This window comes from Phaseolus vulgaris, chromosome 8 (assembly GCF_000499845.2).
Source record: "Phaseolus vulgaris cultivar G19833 chromosome 8, P. vulgaris v2.0, whole genome shotgun sequence".
Classification (NCBI taxonomy): domain Eukaryota; kingdom Viridiplantae; phylum Streptophyta; class Magnoliopsida; order Fabales; family Fabaceae; genus Phaseolus; species Phaseolus vulgaris.
Window position 1 is genome coordinate 4,227,710 of NC_023752.2, and position 13,880 is coordinate 4,241,589.

At 27.6% G+C, this 13,880-nt stretch overlaps 1 protein-coding gene across 1 annotated transcript; it reads right to left on the reverse strand.

Annotated features, from left to right (window-relative positions):
• Positions 1 to 10,599: 10,599 nt before the first annotated feature.
• LOC137826489 (transcription termination factor MTEF1, chloroplastic) lies at positions 10,600 to 12,914 on the reverse strand. Its single transcript, XM_068632465.1, has 2 exons — positions 12,406 to 12,914; positions 10,600 to 11,511 (listed from the first exon to the last, which is right to left on the reverse strand). The coding sequence occupies exons 1-2, from the start codon at positions 12,850 to 12,852 to the stop codon at positions 11,140 to 11,142; spliced, it is 819 nt and encodes a 272-aa protein (XP_068488566.1). The 5' UTR covers positions 12,853 to 12,914; the 3' UTR covers positions 10,600 to 11,139.
• Positions 12,915 to 13,880: the final 966 nt, after the last annotated feature.

Genomic DNA, 13,880 nt, shown 5'->3' on the forward strand with positions numbered 1-13,880 from the left:
CAAAAACACTAAAATACAAGTTCAATTAAATATTCAATGACTCAGAATAAATTATTTTAATTCGTATGCATTCCTAGCTTGGGTAAGAATTATTTTAGCAAATATCTAATGAGGTGATTTTTTTTTTCTAATAAAAATGTAGAAGAAGAAAAAGACCAACACTGTTGCATTCTCTTCCTATTCTGTTCTCTTTTCGGTAAATGTTGTCATTTACTTGACTGAAAGATTAAATTTGTCAAATGTCAATTGGTCGGCAACATCTTTCCACCTAAGATTTCAATTACATGATTGACACAAAAGGCAACCACGAAACATTCTAGTAAAAGAAATTGCTATAAAGTAATAAATATGTGTAGAATGTGACATTTTATATTGCTGAAGAAAAAATAAAATTGATCACAGAAACTAAAGTAGAAAAAATTTCCTTCAACCAGAATATTTTATGTTGAATGGTTATAGTGTTATATTTTCAATAAAATGAGTTTGAATTGAGCATCCAACTGGGGAATTTATCTACAAGTTAAACTCATATTATGCAAGGTCATTACTTTAAACAACTTTTATTTCACTATTTGGAGGAAATAACTGTGTTATAGGGATGACTTTTAGTTTGTTTTTTTTTAATGGTTCTTATAGTGGGGAAAGAAGGGTTATCAATGAAAAAATCTAGCTGATTTTGGCCTGCTAATCATTTAATCAAAGTTAATTATGTTTTAGACTATATGTTTTATAAATATGGAAGTTTTTCCTTAAAAAATAGTTTAAGTTTTCATCAGATTGTTTCTAGAGAAGGTTCTTTGCGATAATTTTTTCATATAAAAAGATTCTTTCAGATTATTATTATTTTTATTAGTAAAAAATATTAGTAGTGCTTAAACTTTTTTACAAAAACCTAATAAAGTTCTACCAGTCAATTAAATAGTTGACATCCTTCACATGCCAAACTTAAGAACCTAAACATTGTCATCCAAACAAAAAACATCATTACAGTATAAAGACTCAACTCGTCTAGTAGAGATAAGATCTTGACCACCAATATATTTTGTAATACATGCTAATCGACCACATTCTATAAGCACGACATAAACAAAAAAAATACTTACGTGGATTCCTTGTAAAAAGGTTGTTTTAGCTGTCTTGCTTACAACTCTATTTAGAGATGTTTTAGACTTGTTACCTGCTACTTGATTTCAGATCCACCACACCAGTTATGAGATTAATGTGTTGTCCTCACCCTAGCTTCAATCAGTATTTATTGTCTCAATGTGCATATCTCTCTTGCAAGCAAACATCACTCTCCTAGCAAATGCACTAAGATCAAGTGAAAGTTGTCATGTATATAAAAAGCTCTTAAAAATTGGACACCCTGCATCTAGAATTTTTAACCGATTTTAAGCAAGTTATTAGGCTCCACTGCTAGTCCGTGTGGGCCGCAAGTTATGCGGGACGGGCTAATGCGGGTCAGCGGGTTAAAAAAATCAATCTATCCTGTTTTGTCAAAATCTATTTTTAACTATTTTGCATTTCTCCTTTGTATCTCTTTACTACATCCATCACTTCATTTGCTACCACAACCTTGTCTAATAAACCTCAGAAGATTTATCAATAATCTTATGTAGAACTTTTTCAACCTAAGGTTTTAGATATAATTTTGTATACACTCCCCACTAAAAAAATCGACCTATATTCGTCCAACTTTTGTAGATTGTCTACTTTAGGTATTAGGTTTATGAACAATGCATTCATACTTTTAGGCCGTTTTCCAAAGTTATGGTAATTATTTACAACTCTCATTACACCCTCCTTTACAATGTCCTAGGACCGTTTCCAATCAACATTATTAATACCCCATATTCCATAGCATTTTCCAGAATTTACTGTATCTTTTTTACTCTCTTGGACACATACTACATCTATATCTTCTTTTGCCACACTCTTCCTAATTGTTGGAAAATAGTTATAAATTGCAAGTTTTCAGATTCAAAAGAATGGTTTATTTTTCAGATTTCTTACAAATTCTAGCCATTGTTTCAAACATTCTATTAAAATTCCAAATAATTTTTTTAAAACAATTAAAATCAGTATTAATAATCTTTCCTGAATATGTTCTGCAATATGCCTAATCCAATCCAATAAAATTGTATTGGTAGAAGAAATTTAATATTTTTTTAATAAAAATATGTATAAAATATTATACATAAAAGAAAAGAGAATATTTTCCCAATATCAATTATGAAGAGTACATACTTGTAAAGAGAACTGAAATAGACATAAAAGTCTAAAGAACAATGAGTGGGAGGGGTACATAAACAAATTCCTTCGATGCCAAAAATGTCGAAGGTTATAGATAGGAAATTGAGAATAATTAAAATATATAACAGTGTAAGAAAAAAAAAAGAGTGTAAATGTGAGACCTGATCTCATAACTATAATATTTAATTAATAAAGAATGAAAAAAATCTATATATTTAAAAAAATCATCCTTTTAAAACTATTTTTATATATTTTTCTAAAAATGTAAATTATAACATATCATATTCCTAAGGAGAAACATTATATTTGATCAAGTTGTTGATTGAAATTTTCATCGGCGGAATAAGCTTACAATTTTCTACAATTGGTTTAATCCCTTTTTTTTTATATGGAATTAAAAATATGAAAGTAATATTAGTTTGAACAATGTGGATAGTAAAAATATAGTGTAATGGATACAATTGTTTTAAGTTATGATTTAAAATTTAAACCAGAGATATCAAGGTAATTTTTATCTTTATGGGATTTTCATCACTTATAAATGATAAGTGGTCAAGTGTTAAAATATAACAACAATGCATGATATTTCACTAATTTAGTGGATCATGTAATAAGTGGTTTCACTCAAATGACAAGTGGCTGTTCAAGTTTAAGAAAGTCGTGGTGCATGATATTTTTTAAACTTGTTGGATCATACAACAAATCTCCTTATTTAAACACTTATGTGACACATGAGCAAGAGGAATGATGATCACGTAAACAAGGAAATGAGGCTCAAATGAGAAATGTTGTACCAATTATCTCTTATAGATGTTATTGTTCAACGAAATGAGTTCACTCAAATGAGGAATCAACATCACTTCAAACAAAATGGGTGTTCAATCAATCCATGTGCATCTAATTGTATGTAAGTTGTGTTATTATTTATATTTGTCGAAATATGTATTTGTGTGCTTGCATATCTACATGTGTTATTGATATATAAATACATTATATATATCATGTAATGTGGATTAATTATTAAATTATGATAATTCTTAGTACATGATCATTTTATAATAGAAAGATCAAACAAAGTTAGAGAGATTGTATTTTTCATATTTTTATGTATTATATATATTTATTTAGTAAGTAATATATACATATGTGTACATGTATGTGTATTCACACTTATGTGCACATCTATGGGTCACATGTGGACTCAATTGAACCAACATAAAATTGAGAATCATCTACAGTAAACAACATATATTTAACAAACACTTATAATAATATAATAATATTTTGAATTAATAAATAAATAAAATATTAATGTATTGAAGTGTGAGACGTGTGTTTTCCCTGTTCACAGTGTCAACATATCACAACCCCATAAAATTGTATAGTTTTTATATTGTTCTTACCTAGAATCGAATCTAACGACTTTTGAGGGAAAGATGAAACAACTTCGGTATAAACAACTATTTGTGATGTTAATCGATCGTAAGAAGAGGTGAGGAGCGAGTATAATAAATATAAAATATATAGTTTACTCCTTGAAACTCATTGTCTATTTATATGTCCTTGTTAGTGCTCGTTAAGAATACATTGAGTACCTTTTATGAGACATAAATGAATTTTATAATAATATTTCACAATCAAGTTAAGTGTTTAAAAAATTATATTAAATAAACTATTATTAGTCTGGATTCATCTGACTTTAAGTATGGATATAGAAATTAACATATTTATAAATCTGTTCAATTAATAAGGATCTAAGAAATTTTGATCGTTCTCATAAATTTTTTAGAAATAAATGTAAACATTTAAAAATATTCATCTCATATCCAAATGAAGATGAAATCACGTCTTTTGTTTGACCTTAAATATTTAGGAAGATCGTCAATTGAATCTTACATACCGTTATACATGATTGTCAATTTGGGTTAAGTCGGTAAATATATCAATTATATTCTAAATTGAAGTCACCACAAGAAAATTATGAAATAGAAACTAATTTCAGAAACAAAAAAATAATTAGTTGCTATAGTGACTAAATTAGAGACCATTTTAGAAACTAAAAAAATGTTTGGTTTCTAAATTAGTTTCTATTATTGTTAAATAATTTTTAAATTGGTATCTAATTAGCTACCAAGGTTTCAACTACCAATTATTTAGATTCTAAATCTGGTAGCAAAAACTTTGATTGCTAATTAGATACCAGTTTAGAAACCATTTGACAATAATAGAAATCAAATTTTTTTTTTAGTCTCTAAAATGGTTTTTAATTTAGTTATCATACAATTAATTATTTTTTATCTATAAAATTGGTTTTTATTTCATGATTTTCTTGTAATGAATTAGAAAGAAAGTTTTTTTTTTTTAGGTTAAAAGTAAAATTTTATTTTTTACGTTTTATTTTTGTGTGGTTCTTCTCCTTCTTTGGTGTTCCTCCTCTGCATATTGCTACCATGAGAGAGGCACAAGAAAACCAGTGCTGGACTGCCAAGATTCTCATTCACCATTGTGACCCACAACCCGACCACTGCAATATCTCACCACCACATGTAATCGTAAGACTATCATTGCCACTGTTAGTCACCACCATAAATGCTCCATTCTTGAGTTGTAAAATAAATAATCATAACAAAATATTTTTTTAAAAAAACAAAATATATGTCTTATTTAATCAATTAAAAAAACTCAAAATTCTTGTATATAACTTTTTCTTATGTATAGCTTATATCCGTATTCGTTTGTTACGTACCTATATGTATAAAGATGTCATAATTCACTTTAATTATTAATGCAACTTTCAAAACATGTCAAATCTTATCCCAATTTACACGCATAATGCTTAGAACAAATCTGAAAAAGATACGAGAAGACTAAGAAAATAGGCTGTTAATGTGTAACAATTTTTCGATAATTTTCATTCCATCATGGTGTATATTAAATTTATTAGTTTTTATGATAATTACTTTAAAAATCATCTTAACAATAATTTCTGAAAGCATAAAAAAATATATTCCCAATATAAATTATGGAATTCCTCTCCAATTCGAATTAAACAATATATTTAATTCTCCCAATTATTTTTAAGAGAAAAATATAATATTAAATTAGGACAATTCACCCTTACTATATTATTTCTATAACAAACTTTTATAATAAATTTTGCACGGACAAATAAATGAATTATATATGTGATGAAAATACAAAATATAAAAACAATGGTTTATAGTGAAAAAAAAATGTTATTCTTAGAAAAAAAGAATGCGTGAAAGTATGAGAAGAGAATTGAAAATTTTGTTTCCAATGTTTCTTTGTTTTCCATTATTGTCTTAATCTACTTTTATTTGCCCCTTGAAAAGAGTCACTCATGTCCCCTTCACCATGTCAATTACCTCTACCATTTTTCTTTCTCTTCTAATTTAGGTTTTCTTTCTTTTTCTTCTTTTTAATTCATTGCCTCAAAGGAGTTTGTTTCAACTGTAAAATCCTATTCTTATTATGTAGGGTATTGAATTTATGTAAATGTGAATACTTTTAACATTAAACGAGAAACAAATTATTTCAAAATCTTAACTATTTCTAAATCAAATATCGATTAAACCCAATTGGTAAGTTAAAAATATTCTTGTAATGATGTCATTGCTAAATCAACTTAACCTAATTTATTTATGATCATTGCAATTAAGTGTAAGATATAAATGTCTTTATTTTAAATTGATGTGAGATCTTTAATACATCATTCTTACATGGAGACTATCAACTTGTGTGTGAAACAATATATATTTATAATGGTTCCGATAGTGGGTGTCTGATAAACCCAATAAATTCTCATTAGGATAAATTTTAAAGGACTCTGATATCATACTAAGAAATTAATTTTAAACCTAACTTAACCTTATAACAACATCTTATAAAGTAAAATTTACACCCAGATATATATTAATGTTCTTATCTACAACTGATGTAAGATCTTTAACACATAAGATCAAGTTTGTACATACTTATATACTATGAAAATATCTTTATCGAGATCTTCTCAACAAATTTAAGAGTACAACAACTTCATAGGATTATATACAGAATACAAAATGATACATTCATGTGTGGAAAAGTAACTTTTGTTTCTCTCTGTGTAGAGGTGAGAAAAGTTGATGAGAAATTTGAATAGTTTTTGGTCTTAAAAATTGGAAACAAACAGTGTCTCACAGAAGTTGATGAAGATACGTTTTAAAAGTATTATCCATATAGTGGACCCCGTACAGCTATGTTCTCACATTTATGCATTGTTTGTTGCCTTCAACTTGTTCTCTCTATCTCTTTCACTTTCTCTTTGTCTCCTCATATATTCTTTCATACATGCATGTTTTGTTTTTCTTACTCTAATAAAGTGCATTCATTGTCCACTGTGTATGTCTATATATGGAGATGTTTTCATTTTTTATTTATTTTTTACATATATGAATTGTTAAAGTGTTCACATATACAATAACAATTAAGAAAAAATATGTATGCATACAAAATATAAAATTACAAAAAAAAAATCAATTTGATTCTCATAATTATTTAAATTTTGCATGCTGCTCTCTTTTATATTTAAAATTATTACAACTTTATAAATAAGAAAGTTTTAATTTTTATTTTGATCATTTCTTAAGTGGTAAAAGGATTAAAACATTGATTTTTTTTTATTAAATATAAATATTAACAGTGGAAAAGAAAATAATGACAAATTCTAGAACCCGACAACAACTTCAAACTGTAATGTTAATATTTTAGATTCAACATTTTTTTAATCAACAATAAATAAATGAATTAAAAGTGATATTTTATGTATATTTTAACTCTTTTACAAAGCTCGTCTCCAAATGTACCATCTTAAAAATTTCTAGAAGCAAAAAGACCTAAGCTTCGAGAAGCAGCGTTTTAGATTCAACGATGATTTACACATCACATAATTATTTGTTTAAAACTCAAATATAATAAATAAAAAATTATGTGACAAACTTTTTAGGGAATATTCATGCATATCATGGATAATAATGCCAACAGTAATATACCCAAAAAGACAATTGGCAGTTGAATCGCTATTAAAATTATCATTGACTTTTATATATATATATATATATATATATATATATATATATATATATATATATATTTACACTATAAAAATAAATAAATAACAGTCAATTTAAAAAAAAAAATTAATTATTATATTAATTGAGTTAAATATTATATTTAATATTTTTAATAATTTATATTAATAATAAAAATATCTAAAATAATTTCTAAAAAATCATAACTAATAATATTAGTTATTATCTATTTTATATTATAAATTAGTCATTAATTTAATTAAAGATTAATTTTCTAATAACATTATTAATATTAATAAATATTTATTTAGTAGGAGCAAAATACTTGAGAATTCGATCCTGGTTTAACTTATACATATTATAACTTTTATTTATAACAATTAATACCTTAAGACTCCACATGCAATTAAGTCAAAAAATTATATAAGAAAATTGCTTGATAAATGTTAATTTTATCCCAAAAAATACCATCATATCACCAATTTGGCATGCAAATGTCTATTAAATAATAAAACAATAAACCTACAAATTCTTTCAAATGTATTAAACAAATTAAAAAAAATGGAGTTATAAGATAACAAATACTCCTAAATTGGTTTATGTGAATAAATTAAAGTTAAACACAGTGTTTGATGAGTGAAAGTTGGATATTAAAGAGTGAATCATGTTGAAATCATCATTTAGACCATAATTAGATGGAAATGACTGAGGTTTGTTCGTACGGATAGATAACATTGATCCGTTGGCACAATGTGACCTACCCGAATACTCAATCATGTTCATGGGCCTCATTTCTCCCTATTACAATTTTTTTTCATAAATATTTTTTTTTCTTTTTAACAGTCGGATTTTAAAAAATTTGGTTTTACTTAATCATCATTTTTAATTTATTGTAAATTACTCTTATTTTTAATAATTAACTTATATACATATTTATTTATCAGTATACTCAGATTAAGCGTAGTAATTAAATAAAATGAAAGAAGTATATTTTTTAATCACTAACAAGTTAATCTAACTTAACTTATGTATCATAGATTATACGAAAACAAAATATAATTTTTAAATGTAGGATATAATAATACGAATCTTTTTTATATTATATTATATAAAATAATAATAAAAATTTATGTGTATAAATATATTTAAGTGGTTTTTAGCAGATATTTTTCATAATTGGTTCAAAAGAATTTATTTTTTATTTTTATAATCATAATAAATAAAATTTTATATAATAAATTTGATTTTTAAAATTGTGTTAAAAATATATTATAATAATTAGAAACTTAACAAATATTTTTAAAATTAAACACTCATAAATATCTTTCACCGATTATCTTACAAACATAGTACAAATATCATGTTTGATATATGTTATGTAAAGACGTTTAGGGTTTAGGTAACTAACAAGTTTAATTACTATTTTTGTTAAAAAGAAGATATAGAAAGAGTGAAATTGAGAATAAAATATGGGATGAAGGGTGGTTGTAGCACTTAAAAATGTTTGGAGAAAAAGAAGAAAGGATATGGTAAGAGGAAAGAATAAAGCAAACCGACAGGGTCACAAAAAGTAATGATTTCAAAATATAAAGTTCAAAAGTGTAATAAATAATAGTCGAAAAGGAGGGTTAGGAATAGAGAAGTTTTGAAGAAAATGATAATGCAGAAGCAGTGGTATGATGGAATAGTGTATATTTTGCTGAATTCCATGCAGCAATTATGGCTCTTGGATCGTTTTCAAAGTCTTCCAAAATCTAATCATGATGGAGTGAAGCATCACATATAACATGGGTCCCATTCTCTCCAGCACCTTTTTCCATCTTCATTTTCACATTTTCACTTCCTTTCGAATCTTCTCTCAACTGCTCTCACTTTTTTATCTTTACCAAACTTTCCCAACCACAATCACTTCTTACAAAACACTTCTGCCTACACTCTTTTAATAAGGACTAATGAAAAAGTTCTAAAACTCCTTATGAAAACATAATAATATTTTTTATTTTATTTTATGTGTTATTATCAAGGATAAGAATCACAATATTTTTTTTATCATTTATTCCAAACTCCAAAATGTCTCTCCCCTTTTCATCAAACTGGGCCTCTTTTCTTTCTTATGGACTTCTTAGGCTCCTTCTTAGATGGGCTGCTGCTGTTTACACATTTCCCATCTACAACAACTTAACACAACCTTGTTGTGCTCTCTTGCCTCATTAAAAATGGTTGAAAAATAAGGTTTTATCACACCTTTATATTCCCATATACAATATTAATCCCTGTATTTTTTTTATGTCACTGTTTTACATAAGTAAACGTTTGATATAGAGAATCGAGTGACATTGGTCCTCAGGTATATTTAATTATGTCACTGATTTTAATTATACAAGAAGTTCATCAACGTATATTTATGTAGGCTGAGAAAATGTGTATGATACATGTATTGAAGTTATTACAGAAACAATACAACAGAAAGCTCTCACAGTTATCAAATGATCACAGTAACAAAGTAAAAAATTATAACTTGATATACCCTAATAGTATTGAAAACAATCAATAACATTAAGTTTGTTACATGAGAAACAAATTTAAGCTAGAGACAGAGAGAGATGTTTTGTAAAAGTTTCAGCAATTTGACCACATGCAAGAATATGAGTAACAAATTAATTAAAGAATATGAGTAAACATGACCTACACATGGGTTTTAATTAGCTACATGAGTCAAAAAAAGTCCAAAGAGAAATAAGGAAAAGGAAATTTGAATGAGTTTCTTACAAAAATTTAGCAAATCAACCATACATTCCCACAAAAAAGGGATACCACCAACTAGACCATATGCTAAACATACACCTTAGTTCTTGGAAACTAACCCCGATATTAACATTTACATATTGCAAAAAGGAGCACTGCTTGTTGTGAATATTGGAATGCAATCAGCATAGATAACCACCAAAAAAGCAGACAAACAGCATAGCCCAGTAATGACAGATGCTGTACATCCTTCACTTCTTCAACAAAATCCAGTGGGGAGCATCACCATTCCAAGGCATTAAAGGATTAACAACATATTGATAAAGATGGTGTATCTTTATCACACACTCAACTTGCTTCCAAATTAAAAAATTCGTATTGGAAAGTTTTTCTGTTATTAAATATGAGAAGATGATGGGTGATGGTGTTGACAAAACAATCATACGCAAAGGAGATGTTGGCTCATGAACAGTAACCACAAATAGAAACTAATCAAGCTCTGACACTGTGATAGGATCAAATATACAAGTTCATTAATATACATTTATATAAGCTACAAGAAAAGTACATAATGCATGTACTAAAGTAATGGCTAGAACAATATAACACAAGTTGTTACCGCTATGAATGAGGATCAGAATAACAAACTAAGAAATTATAAACTGCATAGGTTAACAGGCATCTATAAACCTTTGGCTTCCAAGAAACCAACATTCATTAGGTCAAATTGCACCATACCATGTCAAATTTACTTTCCAAATTACTTGAACATCTCACTTAGTCTCAAGCGAAGAAGAATGCGGCAGACATGGTCAGACTCCTGAAGCATTACGTTGGCAACCCAGAATTTGTCTACCTTCCCACACAGACTTGCACACAAGTCTATGTTGTTGATATGCAAGCAAAACAGAGACAAGGCGAGGGATACAGATACATTCTACTCCTAAGAATTGTTACTTACTAATGGAGAGTATCAGATGTTAGAATATTCAGCATTAAAAATAATGTGCTGCATGATTTATATATGAGCAAATATAGCAATTGCATGGCATCACTTCCACTTCTTGTAGAACTTTTCATCACCCCACATCAACATTCTGTTCAAGGGAATCCTAACACCCCTCTCCTTCAAATGCAAGTGCCTTGGCATAATCCTCTCCTTCAAACTGAACCCAAAGTACTGAGGAAACTTCTTCAACTCCTCCAAATCCCTCTCCATTTCCTTCACAAGATACACGTACTTTGGCCATAGATTGTTCTCCACGTCATAACGGAAAATGGCCGGCAACCTTACACATACTTTTTGTGCCTCCTCGTAAGAAAACCCCAACTCCTGCAAGAACTCAACCTTCGCGTGCAGCTTATGCACCCGCGTGTTCAGCAGGTGTGCGTAAGTGGGCTTTTTCAGCCCCTGCATTCCAATCTAAATGAAACTAAACAAACTATATCAGTCTTTTCCCAGAATAAACAAGCTATATCACGTTATAAAATAATACAGTGGGTTCTTAAGATCAAATTATTATTTTAAACTAATTTCATTGTTATTTTTTCATTTTATCTTTATGAAAAAAAAAACAAAATGTTAATTTAGAAGAAGAAAATGATAAATAAATAATTGAAAACATATTTAATAAAACAAGCAAATATGACTTTATTGTCTTTTTAGTTCTTCATAAAATTCTTAATTTTAGTTTAGTCCCAACTTTTAAAACATTAGTATTATTTTTTTATATTTATTAAATACCTAAACTTTGATTTCTGTATAGAAAAGGTGTACAAACTATATATACTAAAAAAAATTAGACCAAAAATTGATCTCAAAAGTTGGATATTAGCTTCAAAATTAAAAAAAAAAATAGAGATAAAAAATATTTCCAATAATGAAATTACATTTTCTTCAATATATACAATATATACAAAATATATATATATATATTATAAAATCAAAATGTTAAAGTTTTTATATTATGATTCAATTATAAATTATGATTTACTATAAAATTGTAATTTGTTTATAATAATTAGTTACTTTAAAGTTTCTAACTAAACGGGAATAATACATTCAAACTGAATCCTAACATAATTACATCCAATCATACTTTCAACATTTTTAGTAGTTACTTTTAAAAAGTATAATATAAGATGATGGTTAATCACTAACAGTATAAAAATACCCCACAACTAAATTTAAAGCACTCTGTAATTCTTTAAACATTGAATTATATACATTATTAAGTTACAAAATCACATTTTTTTATGCAAGAAAAATGTATATAATTTAAAACAAAATAAGAAAACGAAATCCATGTGTGCGGACCTGCCGGAGAAATTGGAGCGTGGGTCGGAGGCAGAGGTCGACGTGGGAGAAGAGCAGCTTGGGGCATCGGAGGATGAGCTCGCGGGACTCCGACGCGGTGGCCTGAACTTCGTCGGCCAGGAAGCAGAACACGGCGGCGACGTCGGAGGGGAGGACGGCGGTGGAGAAGAGTTGAGGGGTGAGGTAGTTGAGGCGGGGGATGTCGGCGTCGGAGAAGGAGCGCGACTTGAGGAAGGTGAGAGTGTGGAGGATGTGGTCGACATCGGTGGGGAGAGGGAGGTCCTCCGGTTTGGTTTTGGGGTCGATTATGGTTAAAGTTCGAAGGTATTGGAGGTTTTGGCGGTACCTGGTTTGGAACTTTATATAACCGCTGGTGTTGGGAGCGCGGGTTGATTTGTGTGAGTAAGAAGATAGTATTGGGAGATGAAGAGAGTGACAGAGGAGCATTTCTGCTTCCAAGTGATGATAAGCAAAGTGGATAACACTATTCAATTTCACCTTTTTTTTTCCTTTGGACTCAATTTAGAGAATCAAAATATTAGATTCTATGACTCAAGTATAACTTCAAATTAAAAAAAACAAATATATTATTATTCATAAAAAACTTAGAAGCATTACGTGACATGCAAATTTAACTCTTGATTTAATGAATAGCAAAGTCAATGTAATGGGTTGCTGAAAACTAGAATGATTCTTCATATATATAATTTAACTCTTAGAGTGGGATATAATTTTTTTTTATGAAATAGGTTTAGAAATAAATATATATAATAAAGGATAAATTTAAAATTAAATAATATAAAAAATATTAAAATAATAATATTGAAAGTTATAATATAATTATATAAAAATGTGAATTTGTGAATATATCATTCCTCTAACTTAATAAGAGAGATTATATGTGCGTGATTATTATTTTATCCTGTAATTTCTATATATTGTTTTTGTATAAATATAAACAACACATTTTTTATTAACATAACACTTATGATCACTCGTTTCCTATAAAAATTACCAATTAAAAAATATAGAACTTTTGAGTAATTAAAAGAGTTTTTTTTTAATAAAACTTAATTCAAAATATCTAAATTTTAACAAGAACTTAAAATTTAATTGACCTTTAATTTATCTCATATTTTCAAGTCTAATTAATGTTTTGTTCTATTTTTTTTTTTACCTCTTTTAATTAAATTTCTCCCTATAAAACATTCCTGATGTTTTATTTTATTTGTTTCGATGGAATGGTACATCAATAATAAAATTGACAAGAACACAAATTATTTTGTTTAAATGAGTTTCATCATGTTTTAGTTTTATGGTTTGGTCAATGGTCCTTCCTTATTCCCTAAATATTTTTTTATATTTAGCAGCATAATTATAAAATATAATGTAATAAATGATGTAAAAAAGAAAACGCTATACATATAAATTAAAATAATTATTTCACAATTTTGGACTAATTCTTTGAAAATAAC

What these genes read in the sequence shown, in the direction of transcription:
- LOC137826489 (XM_068632465.1), bottom strand. Translation starts at nt 12,852, where the DNA reads ATGCTCCTCTGTCACTCTCTTCATCTCCCAATACTATCTTCTTACTCA. An exon ending in CGCTCCAATTTCTCCGGCAG is followed by an intron (nt 11,512 to 12,405) that starts GTCCGCACACAT and finishes AGTTTCATTTAG; the next exon opens with ATTGGAATGCAGGGGCTGAA.